The 27361-nt window shown below is 24.9% G+C and overlaps 1 protein-coding gene across 1 annotated transcript; it reads right to left on the minus strand.

Annotated features, from left to right (window-relative positions):
• Positions 1 to 12318: 12318 nt before the first annotated feature.
• LOC145833254 (sialate:O-sulfotransferase 1-like) lies at positions 12319 to 19414 on the minus strand. The gene is made up of 9 exons (XM_082940446.1): positions 19396 to 19414; positions 18978 to 19091; positions 17376 to 17505; positions 16946 to 17124; positions 16211 to 16409; positions 15242 to 15373; positions 14936 to 15081; positions 12835 to 13047; positions 12319 to 12686 (listed from the first exon to the last, which is right to left on the minus strand). Exons 1-9 carry the CDS (start codon positions 19412 to 19414, stop codon positions 12319 to 12321), a joined length of 1500 nt encoding a protein of 499 aa, XP_082796572.1.
• Between the last annotated feature and the right edge of the window lie 7947 nt (positions 19415 to 27361).

The following is a 27361-nucleotide window of genomic DNA, read 5'->3' on the forward strand; positions in this document are numbered from 1 at the left end:
TTTGTTAAAAGCATTTTCTACTGTATTTAAGTTTTTGATAAAAAAAAGTCAGCAAACTAGAACTTTTAAAAACCTGGAAGAAAGACAAGTGACCTGTATGTTACTAAGAATAAATAAGAAAATATGCTATTATAAAATACTTACTGTTAAGTTTCAGAGATAAAAAACTCTTTCAGTGTGTAATCTAAAGCATTTTTTAGTTTTCATGGGTAGCAAAGGGAAAATGTATCTACAGTATGGTTTTTACCAATACAGATATTTAAGGGTCCATAAACAGCATAAGGCCCACAGAGAAGCCGTGAGGCCATAATTCTAAACTTACACTAGATTTTCTTGAGTTGATGATGAAATCAAAAAAAGTCTTATGCGTATTTAATGGAAATTTTTTGAGAAATATTATCGGAGGGGTGCATAGCTTTTGTATTGCATTAAAGAGGGTCTTACATTACAGGAAAAAAAAAAGTAAAACTGCTTTTGCTGTTAAGAAAACTTAGTCTTAAATTGTCTTACGTTATCTATTTTAAAAAGTAAAAAAAAATGTTGTGTAAACATCAAGCAAATATTTTCGCATTATCTTAAGTTATTTTGCGTTACAATTTTTATTCTTTGATTTTAGCTTATTTCAAATTCTATAGACTTTTTTTCACTTGGGCCGTTTACTTAAATTTTGTGAAACATTTCGGTTCAGTTTAGAATTACCAAACTAATTTTTAGATTTGTAGACTTTTAAACGTTTAAAAGACGTTTAAAAGGTTTTAGACTGTTTTACTTATTTGTAAAAGCCTAAACTATAGTATTTACTCAAAATTTTAAAAATATTTAATAAGTTTTTTGGGTGCACGACTATTTAAATTCGGACAGTTCGAAATCGGACAATTCAAATTCTTAAATAAAAATTGAAAGTGTCACTACTAAAAAAGTAATGTATTTGTCAAATGTAAAATAACATATGTAGGTCCAATTAACATCTACAAGCCTTTTTTTTTCTGCAAAACATTAAATATTTTTTGAGATATGGCTTAAATGAAGTAAAAAACATTATAATTTTTAGTAATTTTAAAATACCTTAATTTTGCTAAAAAGAAAAAAAGTGGCTATTGATAACTATAAGATCTACATGTGTATTGTTTATTTTTTTCAAATTTATATTACTTATTGACATATATATACAGTCTTTTAAATGTTTTTTTAAGAATTTGAATTGTCGGAGTTTGAGTTGTCCGAATTTGAATTGTCATGTAATCTATTTTTTTATTGTTTAAAGTTTTAGTTTATTAGTAACAACTTCAATAGTTATTTAGTTTTAATGCTGCATTTGTAACACAAATTTTTATTTTATTTTACATCCGCTATAGATTTTTCATTACAAAAAATTCTTTTTTAATATACTACAGTATATTTTGTAGCAAAATTTATAAATAGCTACTTAACTTAACTTTTATCAGTTTTTAGTGCAATCTCGTTGCCTATTGTTTGTCTTTTATATTCAAAATACTACTCATTATTATTTAATAAAATTCCAAAACAACTCGGTCAGCTAGAGAATTTTTTTTGCAGCTTGGCCCGTAAATAGTTTTTTTTTTACAAAATTAGCACAATTTACAAAAATTTACATATGTTAGTTAACCCTAGCTTGGACAAAAGATGCTCAAATTATGGTCTGTAATGTACAATACTCTGGCTATAAATGTATTTATAATTGCTTGAGTAACCTAAACTAAGCTTTTTCACAATAATACTTTTAAAATATACTTCCAACCTTCAGTTTAGTAAACAGTATTGCTTAAGTTATGTTTATTTTACCACTATATGTTAAATTACTTATAAAAAACTTAGCTTTTGAACTTTAAAAGTTCCGACAATAATAAATTGTTATGAAAATACTCTGAGTAAAATAATGCTAAACTGATATTTATGTATGCAGTTTTTAATTTTTGTTAAAAGTCAAAAACTATCCTTGGTTAAAACTTAAACTAAATTGTTCTACCATTAGCCAATATTGTCATATTTCTTATCACAAAAACTCAGTTATTATCCAATTTCAAATCACTAAAAGATACTAATTTTCAGTGTAAGTAAACAAACGTTTATTTGGCAACATTGCTATTTGTTTTTAATTACTTAACAAATACTTTGAAATTCTATACCAAAACAAAAGTTAGCAAAAAATGTTTTTGAACTACAAAAGCTATTAGCTTGGCGATCTACTAATGTATAAATTCGTACTCCTCTAAGTTTTTTATATCGTACAACGTTAACTTTAAATGTTTACTATACTTAATATTTGTTGTTTAAGCTTATATAAAACTTTTAAAGTACATGTACAAGTTATTTTTTTAACCTAAAAAAATTATTTAAAGCATAAATATTAAAAATAAAATGATTTGTAAAAAGTCCTGTGGTGACTCTCTGACAACGTCGGTTGGAACGTATACTTTCTACGACTTTGAAATGACAAAAAATGACGCCACAAAGTTTTGTGATGATAAAGGACAAATTCTAGCTCCAATTACATCTCAAGAAGAGTTCGACAAAGTGCACCAGTTTGTAAACAAATGCTGTAGTACTCTTAATGCTTACCACGTTGGCCTCTTTGTTTTCGGAAAAGATGCTAAAATGTTTACAAATTGTGAAAAGTGGGACTCAGCTAAGCACGACAGTCTATATGAATTGGATTTGGAAGATGGCCCTTGTTATGAGCCTTACTACTTTCCAATGGACGGCAAAATGAGGGTTGATCAAGACCCTCGTTGCGGAACCACCGTAATGAATCCAATTTGTTTCAAGGCCGCAAACGCTCAAGCGCTTGTCAAGACTGAAAATTCCAACGCTTTTGCCAGCGTAAACACTCTTAGCGTTATGATGGCTGTTGCTGCATTGGTTGTTAGTTTGGCTGTTGCACTTTTCGTTTCAGTGAGAAAGTTGAAGCATTTAAAGCAGAACCTGCCAGTGTCAACTAATTAAACTTTTTTTAGTTTAACCTATGCATAAGGTGCTATTCTAGTAATAAATTCTTGAAAATAGTGCTGTTTATTAATAAATAATATAATTTTATTTATGTGCTTTTCTACATCTTAACAATTTTTTAGGCTTGAACTACAACTTTATGTTAAGATAAGTTGATGTTTAAAACTAATTTATTTCCCAGACCTTCGTGGTTTGTAAAAACTCTGAGTATCTTTTTTGTGGCAAAATTGTTTTTTTTAATAACACAGGGTTGTTACCAGTTGAGGCAAAAAAAATAGCCTGAGTGACCATAATTAGCTTTAACTTAAGATAAAAATACAAAAAAATAATCTTAAAATTCTAAAAACACATAGTTAATAACAAAAATACTAAAACATACATTTTATAAAAAAAAGGTTACGTTTAAAAAAACTAATCTAAAATTAAGAAAATATTTAAGCAAGCATAAGTTTTGAAAAAACAGCTTGGCCACATTAAGGACACTCAGAGAGACTTAAGGTAGTTTGGACGACCAAAAAATCTCAGATTGACTCAGGTCAACTCAGGCTAGTTTAAAATTTAAAGAAATTACGCTGATTCAGTCTATTTTAGCACAAGATAGTTTTTCTTTAAATCTATGGGTAGTTTAATTTTAAAAATCAGGATAGATTTATGGCCTGAAAACCATTTTCATTTTATAAACAAGTAAATATAACCAAATTGATTTATCTTTTAGTTTAGGCAGCAGTTTCTTTTTATTGATTTTTTAAACTTGAATAGGTTTTTGACGTATAAGGGTACAAAGTAAGATAATTAAAAAGGTTTCTTAAGAACTACACAACTTGAAATTCCGTAAAAAGGCTGTTTCATTAATAATATATCGTTTTTCTAAGCTTTTAGGCAGTTTCAAGTCTAAATTTAACTTAAATACATCATGTTGTAAATATTGAAAGAGTTTTTATTTGTACTTAATAACTTTTTAATTAGATACAATAATGCTCTTATAACTAAAATAAAGCTTATATTGAAAATGAAGATAAAAAATACTTTTAAATTAGAAACTTTTTAAGTAAAAAACTATATCTCCAAAATTTAGTAAAGCTTTTATATTTTAAAAAAGAACTTATCATTTTTATTTAGAACTTTCTTATAACAGCCTATTTTAATTTTTTTAATAATGCCTTTATCCCTTCCCCTATGCCCTGTTTATTTTAAAAAATAAGTTCTTATTTTCATACATTTTTAGTATTGTTTATCAAACGACAAAATACGAAAATTTTGGGAAACCCTGTTCTAATAGTTTAATAACAAACAGATCATGTCGATTTTTCTTTTGATAATATATAGAATTTACTTTGGTGACATTCAACTTTTATACTAAACTTTGAATTTCGAATTAGTTTAAGTATTAGTAGTTCTTCAAACTGTTTAGTTTTGGGTTATATATTAAATTAACTTTGTAATATGAAATATCACTATTATAGTATCTAGGGATTTTAGCATTGGTAGTATTAAGAAGATTAATTATTGGATGCAAGGTTTTATTTTATATGTTGAATTATTAGTTTAGGAATTATATAAAGAGTTTATAAATTTCAACTGTAAAAATCCAGGTTGAACTATTTTTCTAAACCCAACTTCAAATGAAAGTGTCATGCGAAAAACCATCAAAATCCAAAACTATACAACCTATTTTTTTGGATATTTTAAACCCCAAAAAAATAGTTTGCTTCATTACAACATAGTTTCTAAAATCAAGTGAATGTAATTAAGTATTTTAACTATATTTTGTAATTAAATTATTCCAAATTACAGTTTGACCCCGCAAAAAGTTTTGTTTTTGAAAATTTGGCCCGCGAATACTAAACGCCTGCCAACCCTTTATTTAAACAAAAATTTATTATTAAATTAAGTAAAAATTATAAATCAAACCGCTCTTTTTAATAAGTTAAAAACATACCTGGCTACTTTTAACCTGATATTTACATTTAACTCATCTTTTTAAAAAAGTTACTATAAATGAACATACAGTTTATTGAATGACAAAAAAAGCGCTCAAAATAAACTAGTCTAAAGACCTGGTGCACAAAAAATCTTTTGGTTATCGGGTTTAACACCATAAAGATAACTTTTAACGTCATAGCCAGGGCAAGCAAATCTATTTACATATGTCAAGTTTTTGTTTTCAAAACCATTCTAGTTAATAACTTTAAACTCCTTTCTTTTATCTTGTTTTGTTTTCCAGAGGTACCAATGACATCTGTTTACAATTTAAAGCTATTCAAAATATAAATTTGAGCGTTTGTTAACAAAATATCCTTGCAAAACAATTTCACTGAAATGTATAATAATAACAAATTATACAGTATCTCTCTTTTATAACACTGACATATGTTTCCATGTGTTAAACGAGTCAACACACTTCAACTGAGCTCTTTAAAAAAGTAAATACTGTAAGGAAAGAATAGAAGCTAAAGTAGATATATGAATGTGTCCATTAATAAAAATAGTTGCTATATATATTTAAAGGTTAATAATAGAAAGAATACTTAATGTTAAAACCGACTGTTATAAAACTAATTAATAATTGTAATTATTAAGTCTATATTAAAGTAAAAATACAAAAAACATAACAAATCAAAAATAAACTACTTACATGAAAATGAAGGAAGTACTTATTCTAAATGTTTACTGGTTACTAATCACTAAAAAGAAATTATCTAATAATTGCGTCACAATATGTATGAACATTAGGACTAGCTGGTAAATTTATACTACAAAGTTAGATAATTTATTCCTTATGTTTGGAAAAAGTAGAAGAGCGCTTTAATTAAAAAAAGTAATATGTAATCTATTGTAAATAAAAAGTAAAACAAAAAACATTAATTATTGAATTAATAAATTAAACGATAGTAAGGGCAATAAAAGCCACTGAAACTTGGTATTATTTATACTTTATTTATTAAATGTTTATAATGGTTAAGTCTAAATTATAACAAAGTTAGATACAATTAGAAAGCAGATTAAATATAAGTTTATAAGATATATTTTAAAATATTTTAAAACAAAGCACAAAGATTAAACTTGTTATTAAGCTTTCAAAGTCCTGACCAATAATTAAGTTACAACACCATACATAAACCACCATGACTTAAACCAGGGGCGTAGCGTGGGGAGGGACACTGGCGCATGCGTGCCACCCAAAAAAAGAAAAATGTAAAAAAAAATGTAATATCTTTATCCTTTATAGTTTATTTTTTCTGCTTAATTGCCTTTTTTCAACTATGTTTATCTAGTATTCAAAAAGTTAAACGAAATTTTGAATACCAATTAGTGACAAGTTAGGAAAGTACATGTTATTACTCAATATACTGATTCGGTGCGTAATTGCAAATGCGCACCGATGTTGATGAAAAACTCCATAAGGAAAAATTTTATAAGTTCATTAACTTCATAAGAATTTAGACTCAAAAAGTACGCAATTAATATAGCGCACCGCTCTAGTATAACCTTATGGGAGATTATTTTTCTACAAAAAGTTTACAAAAATACGTCACGCTTAAAGAAAAATTAAACAATTTTACAATTTTTTTTTATGCTACATTGTTAAGACTACTGCTAGTTTTCTGAACTTTATTTTTGTAAACATACAAGATAAGCATGTCGGCCTATGAGAAATAAACTTTGTTTGTGATTTTTATTTTAAACAAATACAATCAAATAAATTAATTTTAAAAAGTATACTTTTAACTATTTTTTAAAGTTGTAATAAACTGTAATAACAGTTATAAAGTTGGTCTATTTTAACTTCTGTGTAACTTTAATAAATTTTTTTGTAAGGAAGTGTTGTTATCACTGTTGTATAGTATATTAAAGAGATTGATTTTTTTTTTGTAAATAAAACAGATGCTTTCGTTTTATTGAATATATTCATTTTTAAAGATATAAAGTTTAATATAAGTAATAAAAACAATTTTTATTTAGTAAGTTTACATTTTTGCAAGTATAAGTGAGTCTAATGAAATTTATACTTTTATTTGATTGTTTAATTTTGTAATATATAAATATTTTTTAAAACAATTAACGAACTTATTTTACTTAATAAATTTATTTCAGTTATATTACTTATAAAAAATTTTTTTATAGCTAATTACAAAAGTTTTAATTTAGAGGGTTTTTTGAGAAAAAAATTTGCGCACCCCCTGACCAAAATACCACGCTACGCCACTGACTTAAACTACATGAAAACTATACAATAAGTAAAATCTTTAATTAATTGTTGTTTTAGAAAGGAGCAGTCATGTACTTAAACTACATGAAAACTATACAATAAGTAACATATTTAATTAATTATTGTTTTAGAAAGGAGCAGTCGTGTAGCTAAATTGAAGATCTTATACAGATGTTTTAAATATTTAGTAATTAAACTATGTATAAATTACGGTTTGTGTTTAATATGAAAGTTTAAATGTAAAACATAAAACAACAAGGTGTTTATATGCTAAGTATATTGCGCGTAGTAGGTAAAAAGCACGGTTTATCTGTGATTTGAATACAGGTTTCCAATTAAACTTGGAACTTAACATTATATAACTTAACAAGGAATTATAGTCGAAGAATAAAAAGAATATACAAAATGTCGGAGAATAGAAAGTGACATGTGTGAAATAATTAATGAACGTATGGCAATTGTAGCAGAAGATAGTAAACAATACTAAACAAAAGACGTGATATTTCAAACAACTGTGTACACAACCGACGGTTCTTCTTCAAATAACACCTTGGCGCTTTCTCACCATCCATATTTTTCATTGACCTTTCACATAAACACACACGTTCACTTAATATATTTTAATATAATTATATACCCTAAGTAAAATATAGTTTTATTCATTTAATTTTATATATTTATTTCAAACATGTCATTTTTTATTCTCCGACATTTTTTATATTCATCAGTCTTCCTTTGTTATGTTTTTTTATACAAGGCTGTTTTTCTGGCATTAAGCACTCAATTTTTTTCCAAAACAGTTGAAAACAGCTTTTGTAAACTTTTATTGGTGAGTTTTGTCTTAATTAGGCATTAATTAGTTTAAATACACAAAAAAAGCAATTTTATCTCTCAATAAACATATAAGGCTCTTTGTTTAAGTAGTCTATAAATTCTAGAATTTCAATATTTCCTGGACAGTCCTGGACAAGACGTTAAAAGGTATCCGTGGTGTGCGACTCCATAACCGAAAGTTTTTTCGTGCACCAGGTCCTAGAAACAAATATTTTAACCGTATGTTTTTATCGTTCAATAAACTATATATATATTAACATGTTTTAGTTGGAATAGTTTCTGTTGTAGGCTTAATTTAGATAATTGAATTTTATTCAAGGCTGATATAATTCTATTATGTTCAATTTGTTTTAAATTAAATTGATAAAGTATGTAATAATTTTCTACCAAGGTCAAGTTGTATGAAATAGAAAAACACAACAGTTTTTACTTATTTGCATTTTTTATATACTACCTCAAATTTTTATTTGGAAGTTAATATTAGGGAGTAGCCGGCAAACTCGGCAACTTTCCCTATATCGAAGATTAAATTTAAATAAATAAAAATTGAAACTTTGATTATATTTATTTAGGCAAAGAGATGTTGTGAGTGTCCTTAGTAGACACTTTAAAAGGCTTTTATTTTTATAATGCCAAATAAACAGAACTTGTGGCTGTGATTTTATGCATGACTTAAAGGTAGTAAGTTGTAAGTAAAGTCCTTTAAAAAATACCTTTAACAGGACATATTTGATTTAGTAGTTGAATTAATTGTGCTTCTAATATTAAAAGTTTAATTCAACAAGTTTTACACATTCAAAATACTTCTTTTTGTTTTTAATTATAAGTACTAAACAATAAAAAAAGTTTGTTATAAATGTATAAACTAACAGGTTGTTTTAGAAAAAAAAAACTATATTGATTAGAGCTATACCCATTACCACCCTAAGTGCTTAAGTGTTTGTTTTAGTCTCAAGAATGAAGCTTATATATAAACTATCGGTAATGTAGCATATAAAACTGAATTACATACTCAGATGAGGTATACATAACTATGTGAGTTTTCTTAAAGTTAGATGTTAATAACAATTTATTGTCTTAATTTTTAACCGATTACACGAAATGTGTTTGTCCAATTAAGCCAATATTTGCAATTCGAAGTCAACGGCCAGGTCGCAGTACTTATGCATTTCGAGTGTTAAGGCTCTGATACAACTTTTGAAAAACTTTACTGTTGTTACTTGGTAATACTTAATGTATATAGTAAAGGTATAACGTTTGAACAATATGTTAATTTGTACTTTTAATTTCGACTAAGAAACTAAAACTTTAAATAATTAAAATTATATATACTATTTGTTAATTTGCTACTAACTATGCTATACTGACTTAGTCTATCTGATGATAACTATAACCTACTTGTAATTTAACAAAACTAATAACAATTAACACTATTATTTATAATGTAATTTATACAAGTATATTTTTTATAATGCTTTCTTAACTTTTTCTTAAAGTTTTAACTTATGCGAAGACTGCGGTAAACAATAATACAAGCTAATAGTATACTAAATAAGCTCAGTTTTTTAAATGAAGTTTTATTTTAAGTCTGATACCGCTTTTTTTTCTGTTTTAAGAGGTTCTAGTAATTAATGTTAGTAATATTCATAATAAGTTTATGTAACTATCAGTAGTTTTTGTGCAAAATATTAAATTTAAACTAGAATTAAAACTACAAACATTTTAAATAGGTTTACAACAGAACAAAACAATTGTTTTAAAAAAATCGGTTTACCCTACTTATGCTTTAAATTAGTTTTACTTTATCAAATGATTTCAGAAAAGTTGTTGTATTCTGTTTTTGTATTTTATGAACTTTAAAAATACTGCTATAACGTTATCAAACTAACTTAAAACCGTATGTAGTAAATTGAGTGTACTCACCAGGGGCGTCGCGTTTGTGGGGCGTTTGAGCAAATGATCCACGTAAAAAAAAGCTTATTATAACATTTTAAATCCTTTAAAATTTGTATTAAAAAAATAATATAAACGATTTGATGAGTTTTAATACTTTAATCTTTCTAAAACTTTTTTTTTTTATTTTAGTCAAGGGGTTTTATAATAACCAGTAATTCGCACTCCAATCAAAAATACCACGAGTTGCCACTGGTACTAACTTCAATTTAGACCTCCTAAACTTTATGAACAAGTTGTTAATTTAATGGAAAACCAACTGCATAGTGAATACTACACTTAAAATACTTTTTTACTTTCTAAGAAGTTTCATTCGTAAAAATAAGTTTGACATTTTAGTTTTAAAGATTTTACTTATTAAAACTATATCAAGCGCCAGTACTTAAAATGGTTAGTTTTAAACAATAAAACTTTGACATAAAACTTTGAAACAATTAAAAAAAAATCTAAAATTTGAGTCTAGTCTTGTGAATCTTTAGTGTATAGCTTTTTTGGTATATAAAATTAGTTATGATATGAAATACTTTTTACATATAAAGTTGTTTTTAGCTGCAAAAGACTTTTATTTGACTTTAAAAAGTAGTTTGAAGTAATCAAGCAGGTTACTAATAGCTTTTAAAGAATTTTGTTGACTTTTTCTAACAATAATGTTGTAATAAATTTTATTTTTTCAAGATAATCTTTACAAAAAAGTTTAAAAAAGTGTTAAACTTAACATTTTACCGAACAAATACTTTTAAATGTTATTTTAGCTCTAATATTTATTCCGCAGTTAAAACAGTTCGAAAAAAACAAAAAAAAATGGTAAATACTACAAACGTGGCATTTCAACCAATAGAAGCTTGTATACTTTATACCACAAAATTTACTCTCAAACTAGTTTTTGTTTTCAATAGTCTTTGCTCAATATTAATAATTTAGTATAAAAGCTTATTTAGCTTAGTAGTTTTTAAAAGGTACTTTGTTTGTTATAAGTTTGAAACTTTTCATGTTATGTCAATACTACAGGGATTAAAAAACTACGGGCCGATTTTTTAAGAACGTCCAATTTAGTTAAAGTTAAACACTGCATGGAAACAAACAAGTTTATTTTATCGAAAGCAAATTAAAAACGCGCTATCTTTTAACGATAAGTAAGCAATCGTAATAAATAGTATTTCATTTAAAACAAGCATTTTGAACATTTGGTACTTTTATTTTTCATAAAACCCTTAAAAATCCTAAAAGAATTTATTTCTAACAAATCAGTTCTATTTATAACAAAAGCCGCCGACCGCTGGTCTACTACTTTAAATGTTTTATTAATTGTTTACTTTATATAGGAACTACACTTATGTACGATAAAGCTAAATGGCAACAGAAATATGTTTAAGTTTAACGAAATCAAAAAATAGAATAAAATGCAAGATGCAGCTACTTGCTAGTTGTACACGATGTAATGTACAACTTTAAATTTAACTGTGTTGGCTGCAATTTCAAAATCTATGAAATTTTACTTTGGAAAAATACAAAATTAAACTAAGTCAAGGTCTTACCTAATTTTGAAGTTTACAAGTAATTAGCTTTCATATAATTTTTAACTACTTATTATATATTTTTTTATTAGGTAAAAGTTTAAACACGTTGTTTAGTTATAGCTTTTTGAACGATAAAAACGCTAAAATATTTAAGTTTAGTTAACACACGTGAAGTCTTTAAGCTGTTTTTATTACTTTTGATGAAAATAAAAGTTTCTCTAAGTTAACAAAATTTTTTAATAAGAACTTTTCTTATTCATATAAAACGATAAAAGACATCAGTTGTACTATAACGGTAAAAAAAACTTAAACAAGCTTGCTTAATATTCTAAATTACTATCACTGAAAGTATAGTTGTGCTGCATAGTATTTGTATTTGAATTTTACTTAGTGGCAGACTTTTAACAAACAAAACTATTATTTAAGCTGAAGCAAGTCAAGTAAGTATGAAATTCAAGGTTAAAGTAAAAAAATGCTACATTAAAGATACATTGATAAGGAAAGCTGTAAACACGAAAGTTTTAGATATGAGTTTTAAATAAGTTAAGTTTAAATATATAAATAAACAAAGTAAAAACTGTTAGTTAAATACTTATCTGCAAACATTAAAGTTAAAAAACAAATTTTTAACATATTAAAAATACTTCGACATGTTTTATTAGTTTTTAAGATTCAACGTACTTAAAAAAAAAATTGCAAAACTTAGCTAATAAAAACAAATTACTTTTTTAAATTTAGTTTTTGAAACTTCAAGCCTTACGTAAAAAGTATAAGCTCGTGTAGTATCATAGTTGACATTTTGTTTCGTAACTAAGAGAGATTTAAAGTGCAAAAGCTTTAAAAATCAGGTCTTGTGTAGTTCGGTATAACAAAACCAGCTTCTACCAAAACTTTTCTCGTTTGTCTGATGTCTTCATTTAATATATCTACTACTTGTTTAGAATAAAGATGGTCATAATTCAACTTTTGTTTTTTTCTTTTGAAAAGACCAGTCAGTTGAGAAGATAAACACATTAATCTATCTTCAAGTTCGTTACTGTTTGGAAGAATAGGTTTTAGAGGCGCAAAAGTTGTCAATAATTTTCTTATTTCACCAATGGGGTCTTTTACGAGGTCTTCGTATACAATTACGTACAGTGGCACTCCTTTTGAAGTCAGTGATTTGGAAAGTTTAGAAAGGTACATCGGGTTAGATATTGTTATTTCTGTGATAGTAATATAAAAATGCAAATTTGCTTGAATTGAAAAGCTAGAAAAACACTGAATTATAAATTAGTATGATGAAAATTGAATTTGTGAAAAGTTTATGATCTCATAATGGCAAAACTTATTACTAAAACATACAAACTAAACCTTTTTTGATATTTTCGAAATTTACCATTCCGGTATGACTACCGGTGTTTACCCTCTGAAAGTCGGAAATGATGGTGTTGTAAGGGTTCCTCACAATGAAAATGACGGCAGAATAAAAGTTGCTGACGTCACTTTCCAAAGGCACCTCGTTTTTAACTCCGAAGAAGTGATCTTTTATAATCACGGTTTCAGAGCTAGACTCACCCAGATAACCTGTTTAAGTTTTTTAAATATGTTGTATAAATAAGAGTTTTTAACTAAAAGTCAAAGTAATTATTCTGTTGTTAAAAACAGGGTCCTAGACTGTTATAGAATGTACAAAAGTATTTAATAAAATTGCGTTTATTTAACTAGGCCAGAATAAAGAATAGCACTGAAATACAATTATATAAGTTTAACTTATAGTTTTAACAAAAACATAGTCGACAAAAAAGTTTAAATGGCAATACTTAAACTTTTTTTAAAAATGTTTACAAAAAAAAGTAAATAATTAATCTTACTAATTGGTCTTAGCTTTTTGTTTTGAACCAAGAGTTGCTGTTACTAATTAATTAAAATTAACTATAATCAGCACCAAGTTTTTACAGAAAAATAATAAAACTGTAGAGGATTGTTTTAAAATTCTACTGTGCAATCTCGTATTTTTACCTTAAACCTTTTAAATAGCTTTTATAAGTTTGCTTTTAAATTTCTGTAAAAGCTTGTTTTATACACGCACATAATGGTTTTGAGCTTTAAGTAATATAACTATAGCAAAAACAGATAATTATAGCCGTCAAAAGTTGTTTAAGGAAATAAGTGGAACTTAAAAGTATAAGAGCAAAACTACTAATGTGAGTTATGTGACAATATGTACAACATGCTCATTAAATTAATACCAGCATGATATCTTTAAAAGCTTTTTTTATAAAGCACCATTTAAAGAAATTCACTGTTATTCGAGTAAACCATAATTTAAAAATTCTTAATAAATAGAGCATAAAAAACTAACGAGTTTTTGTAAAATTATAGATAAAAAAATATCTCAACTAGTTACCTAAAGTAGTTTATAGGTAAAAAAAAGAGTTGTTGGCACAAGTCCACCAAATCCCACGCTCTGATAAACACGAACTAGAACTTTGTTAATGAAGTCAAATCATTCAACTATGAAGCATAAGTAAACACTCAACAAGCTAATATAACTGAATATTATTCATTTTTAGGGTTCACAATCGTAAACAGTCAAACAGCGGTGATTGACAAATCGAATTCCATAAAATACATTTAAATTACGTAATAATATTTAATTTAAGCAGTAACTCTCAATTTAAAATTTATAATTTAACTTTAACTGCGTTGTGAAATTTATATAAAATTCATTAAAACACATAAATACTTATTCTAATAAGTACTTCTTGAGTTTACAAATACGAGTGTAGCCACAATACATAAAATCTAACATTTTACTTTTGTACTTTTTTACTAAAAGTACTTTTGAAATTGTTAAACACTGTCTTAATTCTATTTAAAATTTGTATTGAGTTCAAAACAAAAAATATACACTCATCCTTAAAACTGCTTTTCTTAATTTATAAACTCATAAGCAGGCCATTTTAATTTTCAAGACAACCGAATGGTTTTGGCGGCAAACAAATACTTCAAAGTAATTCGCTTGGGTTCGAAAACCGTGTAGTAATGATAAGTTTTATCAATTTACTTTTTAATAATTTAGTTAATAAAAATAAATAGAGCACCACCTTAAAATGTTTATAATATATATAACTTTTATTAAACATAACACCTAAAGTATAATGGTATGCCAGCCTAGCCAATAGATAATTAACAACAAAACTATAAGATCTATCTATCTCTACTAAATATTATTTTCATATCGTTTTCGTAAGTACTATCTACCTCTTAGCATCAATCATTATTAGGTTGCAAGATAATCTGTTTCTTGTTCAGTAGAGCGTGAGATTTGATGAACTAGAACCAAGCCACCAATAATAAAATGTTTATTTGTAAAGTTTGAATTTCTCTTAAGTTAATTGTTTGTAGTAGGAACATAATGTGAGCTTTGACCATTTTATTTAGAAGTTTTAAACAGCTTTGTTAAAAATGCCCTTTGAATAAAGCCGAGTATCTCTGTACACGCTCCCCGTGAAGTATCCTGAAGCTTTTTCCAAAAGATACCGAGTCCAGGTGTTTCCAGACGAAGGAGACGAAATTAAACCAACTCTTGATTCTTTTCCTATTCCGTTTTTCAATCTGGTGCAAAAACAAACAAGACGTTGCTTTATTAATAGATTAATGTCAACAAAATTTTTGCAAAAATTTGTAAATTAACGTAAATACTGTTCGTTATATGAAACGCTCGTTTTTTTACAATAAATATTTTTTATAACTGAAGATAAGAACAAAATATTACTTCATTGTTGAGCAACGTTTGTCTTCTACTGATGTTTTAAATAAATTCCAAAAGTTTACTGGTTCAAGATGCTCATTTCCTTGTAAATACAATGAACAGTTCGTATTTGACACCTTTTGTTCCAAATTAAAGCTTTAAAAAAGTTTTTTTTTTACTGTTAAAACTATAACCATAATTATACATTCTCTTATAATACTAAAACTATTATCGTAAATAAAAAATTATATAAATCTGAATATATGTAGTGATTGAAAACAAAATTATTTAAAAAAATTTATAAGACTAAAAAATAAAACTGCACCATTGTCTAAAAATAAACACTGGTTCAAAATAACAAAAACATTGTAAAACGTTAATGTGCTATCAACTTTTTACCCTACAAAGTATAATCATTTTAACTATAAAAAATATAATTAGCTGTAAGTTAAAAAATAATAATTATTCGGTTTATTATAAATTTAATTTTTTCAAGATATTTATTTTTTTGCTTTTAACAATGTAAAAAAAAAAAAAAAAAAACAACTTGTAGGTAAAATACTAGGTTTTGAAGTAAAATAATAGTCATTGTTATTAAAATTTATACTTAAACATTTGGAATTGAAACACATTATAAATCTAACCAATTAAAAGCTATTTAAGTGATTACTTATTGAATAAATAAATACTAAAAATTATATTAAATAAAAGCCAACTGTAAAAATTAAGTTTATTTAAAAACGTCTGAATGCTGTAAAAAAATATTACTGTTTGGTTTAAAACCTAAAATTTAATTGATAAAAAAAATAAACTCTTTATAAACTAGAACTTTAAAGAATAAGTTAAGTTAAAGTTAACAAGGAAATATACCAAAAAAATATTTTAAAAACAAATGATATCAGTTAAACGATGTACTAATTATAAAACACAATTTTTAATAGATAGCAGAAATCGCATATATATTATATGTTGTTTTCAATTTTCAAATCTTACTTTGATGTAAACTCTCCGCACAAGCACTGCTCATCGTAACTTCTATATCCTGAAACAACCCGACCTTTGTTTTCACAATAAGTAAAACAAGATAAAGTTGTTTGTTGTCGAGACATAGTCCATTTTTCTTCAGAAGATTTTTTGAGACTTTCATTGATCCTGAAACACCCTAACAGCTTTTGTTGAAGTGAGATAGGCTCTGAAAAATACAAATAAGTCACACATCGTTTTAGAATAGTTTAATTTATTCTAATAGATATTCTTTCTTTTAATTTTTTAAAAGTATAATATACACATCTATTAAGTTGTACTAGTATTTTAAAAGTTATATATGCTAACTGTTTGGCAAAATTTTCAGATGAATCTTAATACAGTATGATAATGGAATTTAATAGTAAATTTATTATAACCTATTATATTTTATCAGATTTAATACTTTACTTTAAATTTAAAATTAAAAGTAAACTATAAGAAAAAGTTTTATTCGCATTACGAACTTAAAAACATTTTATTCTAAAAGCTTGTTTAGACACGAATCTTTTTTTATAAAACTGTTTAAACATAGTTTTATTTAACTTAAAGTATTTCAAACTGATGATACATACTCTATTTTATAGTTTTTCAAAAACTTGAAAACTAGTTTATTCTAATTGAAAAATAAATAATTAATACAACTGCAATTTTCAATATCTAAACTTGTTTACTTTTAAAAAGTTTAAAATCTAAATGTACAACCTTTATTGCATGGTGACGTAATAAAGTACAAATCTACGCCGTTCTCTCCTCCACAACTATCTTCTTGATTTCCTAAACACTTTGTATCGCATTTATCGACATTTTTGATGTTTATAAATTTTCTTACTTCGTTTGAACAATAACATGTTGTGTATCTTAAACCGGCGTAGTTTGAATTTCTGTTAATTCTATTTTTATTGTAGTGATACAATTTGAAATAAATAATTTTTTTAAAGTTTTGTTTTTGGCCTTTCAGGTTTTTTATACTTAGTTAAAAAGAATTTCAACAAAATAGTTATTTTGTTTGATACACTATAGCAAAAAAGATAACTATAACTAAGTTTGTAAAAACTAGTGTTATTCACAATAAGTTACTTGATATTGAATTAATTCAGAAAGTGTTAGGTGATTAGATAGTGTTTACTAAAACCTTTCTGAGCAGTACTCAATGCACTTTTTTCTACTTGCCTTTTCTCCAAAGTCAATGTTTGTAAACTCACCTCGGACATTTGTTTTAAGTTCTGTTTTCAAACTAAACTCAAAACATCCAAACAGTTGACCTGTTTTATTAAAATCTTGTTTAAAACCATAGTAGTTTCAAAAAATTAAATTAAAACAAAAAACAAACAACTTAAACTATTAAAGAATTACACTTTAACTATGATTTTGAGATTAAAAACTGATTAGCTAACTATTTAATTTGAACAAAACGTAAAAGAAATTAAAAGAATTAAACCGTAGAAACCAAAAGTTATAAGAATTAAAGTTAATCGTTATCTTTTTATAGTTTAGCAATTACAGTAACCTCTCACATCTTTACGCACTCGTGACGTTACGCACTCTCGTTTAGTTACGCATTTTAGAATTCTAAACAATTCAAAAAACAAAAATTCTTACAATATGAATTTTCTAAATAATATTAGAAAGACTTTTAAAGCATTTGAAGTGAATAATTTAAAAAACACAAGGGATGATTTTTAACGAAATTAAAATGTTTCCACTTTTAGTTTGTTCCTTTTATAAGGAGCCTATTGTACGTCTTTGACCTTTATAGCTTAAGTGTCTTAACACCCCTACTTTTATACCTTTTTATTAATAAAGAATTTCAATTCCTCAAATTCTTATGGCATGAAATTTTATTCCTACTCAAAAAATCCATTAATATATCTTAAATACAATGCAAGACAAGTTTATTCTTATGTGGGCAAAGGTTAAATTAAGAAAAGTTGTAGTAACATAAACAATTTTTATTAAACATTTTTCTTATATTTTATATGTTTTTGTTCAAAAGAAGAAATCCATTACAGCAACAAGTTCATATTTTTGTAAAAGGCTATAGAAATAAATTTTAATATAGACACCAGTCACCACACCATTTCTTACTTTTAAACAAATGCTAAATTATAAATTAAACTTTCCAAGTAGAACAGAATACAAATTTTAAGTATCAAAAAAATCACATATAAATAAAGATAAAGATTAAATGTACTTATTATTAAAATTAGTAAAATTTTTCTAAAAGTATTATTATTTTATATAAATTGAAATACTTCTTTTTTATTATATTTATAGTTTTATCTTTTGTTTTCATATTCATAAATAAAGTAAACAAATTTTTAAAAGTAGGAAAGTCCCCGTCTACTTTTAACTAGAAGCAATATCAAAAAACATGCCATTATGGTATGTATATTTGGCACCTCTCGTATCTTTACGATCTCTCATATCTTTACGCACTTTTTCTGTGGACACAATGTGCGTAAATAAGCGAGAGGTTACTGTATTATTCTTATGACTTTATTTTGTTCTTAATACATAAATAATCAAGTATGTTGTTCAGTTTAACAATACAAAAGTATAACTGGTAAGGAAATACATTTATAAGGTTAAATTTATACTTTTGTTAAGATTTTTTGATAGTTTAACTAACAAAAAAATCTAACCATAGCTAGAATTTTTAAAATGATTAGTTATAATTTTTTTTTTTTCAACTTTACTTATCTTATTTTGTGTAACTAAAGTAATAAATACTAACTTTCACATCTTAAATCATTCACTTCATCATAAAAATTATTGACTTTATTGATATTTTGCTTTGAAAATGTTATTAGTTCCTCTTTTTTATTTATTTTTGCAGATGTAACTACGTCTACGATTTTTGATTTAATGTTTCTAAATTAATAAAATAGCTTTGTAGATATATCTAATATTTTAAAATAATATAAGTAAAATAAACAAAATAGAAAGCACGTAAAAGTTTAAAATTAAAGTAACAAACTACTTAAAGTTCTATAAAGTTAATAATTTAAAATCTTATGTTTTATTATTAATAAAAACTTTGTTTTTATATTTCGTTTAATTGAACGAGGTGTTTTATGAAAGCTAAAAAAATATATATTACTAAAAAAATTTTATATTTTTTTTATTTAATTCCACAAAATCTTAGAACTTACATTTCTTTGGGTGTATCATCAACTTTTCTACTCTTATAAACACAAAGAATAACAATAAGTAAAAACAATAGCGCAAATAGACTTGGTTTTATTGAAGTAATTCTTTTCATTTTTCTGTTTATATTTCCTGTAACAATTATCTTACTTTAATACCTTAGTAATGATACTGGTACCGATTTAAAACAATTTTTTCAAGTAAGGTAAAAAACAAGAAAATCTTTCAATTATTTGAGTTCTGACAAAGTTTAAGTTTAAAAATGGTCAAAAGCACTTTATTTTTGTCTTTTTCTACTTAACCAGTAGTTTAAAAAAAAAATCGGTAATTCAAATAGTATGGCAAGTTTATGACCTAATTAAACTTAATCATCCATTTAAGTGTAATTGACCATAACTATATTTGTTTGCGATAATATATCCTATATAAATCAATCTTTGTCAGAATATAACTTAAAAAGGTTTTTGCTTTTTCTACTATATACAAGTGACATTTACCGCGTTAACATAAAGCTTGAACTGCAATGCAAAAAAATAATTATAATAATTACATACTATTATACTATCATTGTATATAATAATAATAGCTCAAGCTGTATAACGCATAAAACTTGAATTATTATCTAAAATCAATTCATCAGTAGAATATTTGTTGTACTTGAAAGTTACTTATGTACAAAATTAAGCTTCCTCATTGTTAGAAAATTTACAACAGACGCTTTTTTACAATTCTGTTCTACAATAAAACTAAAAGGTAGTTTTATGTCAGTAATTTTAATTTTAGTTACTTCCTTTTTTACATTTCATCTATTTGCTACATAACTAAATACCTGTGTAATACTTTTTGGCATACCTAAAGTAAAAGTTCAAACTGAAAAAGGTCAGACAGTTTGATTTTTTACAAGTTTTGTTTTATGGTTAGAAAAATCCAAGCTTACTACATCTTATACCATTTATAAATGGTAACTGTTGTGTTTAAAAACTGTCAACGTAAACTTTATGGACACTTTGATTAGTTAGTGTATTTTTATCGAAAAACTACTTGCTTTTGTTTAATGTAAATTATATTTCTATACCATGAAACTAAAAACCCTCCAGATTAGTTATATGAACTATCATAGCTAGCAAAACATGTACTTAGTAAGTTTAAAAGAGCTTGCTCATTACAGAAAAAGTACTGACTAAAATAACGATTTTTGTTGCTTTGGTAAAAAAGTTTTGTATTTTATTATTATTAAACCAACTTTTTAAAACTACTAGATTTAGTATTTTATTTGCAATTAATTATCAACATATTTTAAAAGCATATTTGTTTTAATTGTCGAATCTTTTAACTTTAGTCTTCAGTCTTTCTTACTAAAATTTTAGCTAAAAAAAAACTTTTATTTAAAGAACAAAATCGTTAATTCATACTTCATCCGAAAACTTGAACTTGACAATTAAAGAAACAAAATTTAATCGATAACATAAAAAACACTGTTTTTTTTACAAAAAATAGTTGCTTATGTCTGTCCTAGACAAGACGTTAAACTGTATCCAAGTGGTGCACGACTCGATAAGCGAAAGTTTTTCGTATATCAGTTCCTAGAACAAATTATGTTTAGCGCATGTCGTTCGATAAATAATAAGAGTTTATATCAACTTTATTACTTTTCCAATAATACAGATTACAAATATATTAAGCAGCTTAAAATTGTATCACTTGGCAAAACAAACCTTTTTTTTTGTAGTTTAAATATTAACAGGATTTTAAATTAAACAAATAGTCAAGTATAGCTATATATTGTTTTGTTGGAATAATAACTTTTCTTAAAGTATAACTAAATAATTAAACTTTGAAAAATCAATTAGTAAATACAGTAACACAAAAAATCTATATTTAGCTGTGGTTTAACTGCAAACAATCTTTAATAGAGTTACAGTAAAGAGTTTTTTATTATACTGAACTGAAAGAAAAAAATAGATCAATTTAGAACTTAAACAATTTATGTTATGAGAAAACTTATTCACGCGGTAAATTATCAAATCGATCTTTTAAACTGAGGAGGAAAGTAAAAATTTTAACTACATCTAAGTTTGAATAAAATTTCAACAAATTATTTCAAGAAAATAATCTCTTAAAACTTTACTAACTGCTTTTAAACCTCTAAAAATACAACAATGATCGTAATACTTTGTTTTGATGAATGAAGAAAAAAGAAAGAAAAATAGTACTATTTTAAATTAAACTAACATTGTACTAAATCTCTATAACAATTAGCTTAAAATATTACTAAAACTGTATGTAAACAATTTTAAAAGGGACATCTAACTTGAAATACTTAATGCTTTAAAAAAATTTATCAAGAGTCATAAAAACCGGGTCAAAACCAAAATTTCAATTTTTTTTTCATAGTTATTGTACTGTGTTTAACTTATTGTGGCAAACGCTAATAAAAGATCGAAAACAGATTGTCAAATTAAAAATAAACCAAACAATAGTTATTTGAATGCTTTCGTTTTATTACAAAATTTATAATGAAACAGGGCTTATTTAAACAGAAATTGCTCTCATATAGTTGCAATGTTGATCTAAGACTAAATCAATAATTTTACACCAATTTATGTTTATTAAGTATATTTCTTGTTTTTTATATCTTATCTATTCTCTACAGTATTTAATCCTTTCTAATAAAAACCTTTCAACTAATAATAGCTGAGTGTAAAAAAGCTTAAAACCTAATAAAAACAGTTTTTTTAAGGCTTACTTTGTGTTACATAAAAATTTCAAACCTATAAAAAATAAATTACTTCTCTAAAAGTTTCGCACAGTAAAGTCTAAAACTTGTGCCCGCTAGATTATTTTTATATTTTTATCAAAAACTTTTAATTTCTTTCTAAAAATTTCTTATGTAAAACTTTAGTTCAACTACAAAATTTATCTACGGTTTTGTGTTGAATGTTAATCCTGTCATAAAGAAATAAGCTACTAAATGCTTTAAAAGAGAATACTAATTTATATAATCGAAGTTGAATGCATATAAAAAAGTACACATTGTAAATACAAATTTCGGTTCTTTAATGAAATAACTTTTGACCGAATTATTAAGTATATATAGTTTCTAAACTATCTCGAATTCAAGTTTTAATACGGCAAAGGATATAAACAACTTTTAAATACATATCTGTTTTTACTTTCATAACTTTTGTTTTTATTGAAATAAAGTAAAAAATAAAATTATTATAGTTTAGACTTAGTTAACATACTAAGATTATACAGAGTAAAAAAAAAATTAAGCAATAACAAAGAAAAACTGATTTTTAGGTATATTTACTCTGTTTATTTCTAAATTATAACTCTTTTACTAGCATCGACTCCGAAAAATATTACTCAACTTAAAACTACTGATTAAATAAATTAAACTAGTTTTAAAACAAAATTTATAATGAAACAGGGCTTATTTAAACAGAAATTGCTCTCATATAGTTGCAATGTTGATCTAAGACTAAATCAATAATTTTACACCAATTTATGTTTATTAAGTATATTTCTTGTTTTTTATATCTTATCTATTCTCTACAGTATTTAATCCTTTCTAATAAAAACCTTTCAACTAATAATAGCTGAGTGTAAAAAAGCTTAAAACCTAATAAAAACAGTTTTTTTAAGGCTTACTTTGTGTTACATAAAAATTTCAAACCTATAAAAAATAAATTACTTCTCTAAAAGTTTCGCACAGTAAAGTCTAAAACTTGTGCCCGCTAGATTATTTTTATATTTTTATCAAAAACTTTTAATTTCTTTCTAAAAATTTCTTATGTAAAACTTTAGTTCAACTACAAAATTTATCTACGGTTTTGTGTTGAATGTTAATCCTGTCATAAAGAAATAAGCTACTAAATGCTTTAAAAGAGAATACTAATTTATATAATCGAAGTTGAATGCATATAAAAAAGTACACATTGTAAATACAAATTTCGGTTCTTTAATGAAATAACTTTTGACCGAATTATTAAGTATATATAGTTTCTAAACTATCTCGAATTCAAGTTTTAATACGGCAAAGGATATAAACAACTTTTAAATACATATCTGTTTTTACTTTCATAACTTTTGTTTTTATTGAAATAAAGTAAAAAATAAAATTATTATAGTTTAGACTTAGTTAACATACTAAGATTATACAGAGTAAAAAAAAAATTAAGCAATAACAAAGAAAAACTGATTTTTAGGTATATTTACTCTGTTTATTTCTAAATTATAACTCTTTTACTAGCATCGACTCCGAAAAATATTACTCAACTTAAAACTACTGATTAAATAAATTAAACTAGTTTTAAAAGTTAAAGTTCTTACAATACTTTAAATTAAACAAATGACTAAGTATCGCACTATGTTTGTATTTTCCTATTTAATCTGTAAATTTTAAAAAACTTAAGATATAGTTCTATTAGAATACTTAATTAAAACCTTTTTTTTTTAGAAAAAATGACAAAAAGTGTGGATATTCAGCTACTGTCTAAATGCCAAAAAAAAATAAAAAATCGAAATTTACTGTTGTATCAAATTTAAAAACTGGTAGAAAGTAGCTCAAAATTTTCGAGAATTTGTTATAATGTAAAACTTATTCATGGAGTAAATTAAAAAAAAAAAATTATAAAATAGAGAAAAATATTAAACTACTTTGTACATGAACAAAAATCTAACAAAATATTTTTTAAATGGATCATTTTTTTTAATAATACTGACTAGTTCAAACTTACAAAAACCTAACAAAGCTCGTACCATTTTCTTATTTATTGAATTAAATTAATATAGAATAGTGTATTTCTTTAGATAAAAAACGGAAACTATATGTAATGTAATTGTTTTTTAAATTTACATGTTATTTAATAAAACTTTTATTTACTTTTAGATAATTACAACTATTTTCCATGAAATAATCGGTAGTTTTGTACAAAAGAATTTTATTTTAAGTAACTTTAAATTTTTAAAAAGTTAAGCTTATTACTAAATAAACCCTATTTTAGTTCATGGTTAAAGTTTTTTTACCATAAAAGATGACACTTTAAATAAAAAAAACCCTATTTATAAAGTTTTAAGTATACCTCTTAAAAACTTCAAGCTTTTAGTAGTCTCATACCGTTAAAAGTAGTAATCATCTTCAACAACTGTTTTGTTCACACTAGACTATTTATTATTTTTTATAAATTAAACTATTTATTTCGTTTAACAGTCTTATAAACAACTTTGATTTAATTACTTTTTATACTTGTTTTTGTGTTCAATATTGTAACTAAAAAAAAATTAAAGCTTGAAATAAAGAACGCTTTTTAACTCATTTGAAATGAGTTGTAATTAAAATGAACTACAAGTTCTAAAAATAAAAGCTTGTTACTCTGGTAAAACATATTTTAGCTGATTATAAAGTAAGAGTTACTTTTAAACATTCTATATTTTAATTGTTTATGTTTAAACAGTTTTTTAAACCTTTAAAACTAATTTTTGTTTCAAGCTTCAAAACTTCCTTTGCTAATTAAAATTTTCTTAAAAGTTAAAAAAAAATCGTTAGTATTCAAAATACATACAAAGTGTTTGTTATCAAAAAAATTATTTTCAATAAATTTAATATTTATGACTTATCAACAAGCTAAGATTAAACAAGTAAATGTACAAAATTTAGACGATAACCAAAAATAAACTAATCAAAGCTCAATAACGCTGACTTTTTGCAACAAATTGGCTACTTGTTTCGAGTTTCTTTTTCATTCAGCACTTAATCCACTCAGCATAGATACGAGGCTTAGCAAAAAAAAGATCAAAGTTTGTATTCTGACAAGGGTTTTAGTTGAAAAAATCATTAAACATTGCCGAATTTTAACAAACACCTGCTTTTACAAACACTTAAATCTCAAATCAAATTATAGATTTTTTCTTGACTACTAATAAAAAATAAAATGACAAAAAATATGTCTGATCTTTTGTCGTCTTTTATTTAAAAAAAAATTAAAATGTAAGTAACCTTTTGTTATATCTCTAAAACAAACTTCAAACTTACTAATGCATGGGTACTTTTTAATCATAAAGCATCTTGAGTAATGTTTTTTTCACCATCATAACTTTAATTCATTGGACCTTAAGACAATTTTCTTTTTTTCTATTTTGGTATATGGGTCTTTTTTTAATTTTGGTAGAACTTAAATCGTTGGAATTTAAATTATTGTAATTTGAACGTTCATTTAACCCAGTTTTTCTACGGCATATAAATTAAGCCTTGTACATTTTTTTAATGTTTTAAAGATCAAAGTTTCCAAAGAACTTAAAGCTGCGATCATAAATGATTTTTAAAGTAGGTTTTATAAACTCTAAGTAGGTAAATAATTTTTTTATTAAACATTTCTTAACTGATGATATTTTTTGTTACAAAATATTAGAACTTTTAAAAATATTTAAAACAGTAATAGGATGTTGTATAAAGTTATGTTCAAAATAAAAACTTAACATGCACAGGTACTCAATTTGTAAAACACTATTATTAACTAACATAAGTTTACTAAACCTAAAACATTTACTATAGTGTTTAAAAAATAATAAAGTGATAAAAAAGTTCTAAAGACTTTTACTTTAAAGTTTTAATATAAACCTTAAGCTGTAACATAATATTTTAGCACAATGAATTAAGCTGTATAAAATATTTACAAATTATAATTTATACCAACTTTTTAATACATGTTATAATAATGCTATTTTTAAAGTACAATTAGTTTTGTAAAATTTTGTACTTTTAATTAAAGTAGTTAGAGAATAAAACATTCAATGTTTATAGCTTTTGTTTTCATACAAACATTAAGTCTTTTATGCTTAAAACGTATTTTTTGCATATATGATAACATTTTATAACTTTTGCTAATTTTTAATCGAAGTTTTTGATAAAAACTAAAAAATAAGTCATTTTTAGGCTTTTTCATAAAAATAACATTCACGACAAATTAAAAACTAAGTAAATAAACATTTATTCGAAAATTGTCAAGGTATTCGGCAAAGCTAAGTTTTTAGAACTAACAAAACTACTTAAGCGTTTATTAATTTCAAATATGCCGCATAATTTCTGTAAAAAATATTAAATACTGTTATACATTAGTTTTAGTCTATTCTTTAGTTTTAATTTTTAGTTCTTTTTCACTTATTATTTTTGATTAAATTAAATGTATTTCTATTAATATTAATGAACAACATATTTAATTTTATTCAGTGTTTAAAAGTTCACTATTTTTAATAAGTGTTCTAACATGTAACAAAATACTTTTAATCTATAGTTTTTGATATAAATAAAGTTTATTAAAAAAAATACATACTATAAAACAGATAAAAAGTTTAAGTATAGTTAATTATTGACAAGGTAAAAAAAATAGTTTGTATACGATAAACTCCCATACGATTATTCTACTTTTGATCGATTTATCTCAAATTAATAATATATCTAGATCAGAGTTTTCTAAACTATTTTTAAAAAAACTTCCTTAAAAGAAATAAAAATCTATGCCCCCCCCCCCCCAACTATATATCTCAAAAAACTACTATTAAAACTGCCTAAGACCTTTTTTTGCTCTTTATCATCAACTCCAGAATATCTAGTGTGAGTTTCAATTAATGACCCCCTTTGCTGCTCATGACCCCCTAAGTTTCTGCAACGAGCCCCAAAGATGCCACTTGGCCTAGTTTGGGAAACCCTAATCTAGATAAACCAAATAAAAAGATAAATAAAGTTCAAATTTCTTAAAATCCTAACTATTAAGCTTGAATTAGGTGCTTTAATTTTTAACTTAACTAATATAGATGGAATAATGTTTTTAATTTTTGGGTACTTAAGTTAAACTAAAACCATCTTGTATAACAAGCTTACGACATTATTAACTTATGAAATGAAGTTTTAGCTTTTTAAACTGTGTTTTTTACGAGTAAAACCATTAAGAATTCATTGAAGTTGAAGAA

The sequence above is a fragment of the Thalia democratica genome, chromosome 4 (genome assembly GCF_965202585.1).
Source record: "Thalia democratica chromosome 4, ktThaDemo2.hap1.1, whole genome shotgun sequence".
In the NCBI taxonomy this organism is placed as follows: domain Eukaryota; kingdom Metazoa; phylum Chordata; class Thaliacea; order Salpida; family Salpidae; genus Thalia; species Thalia democratica.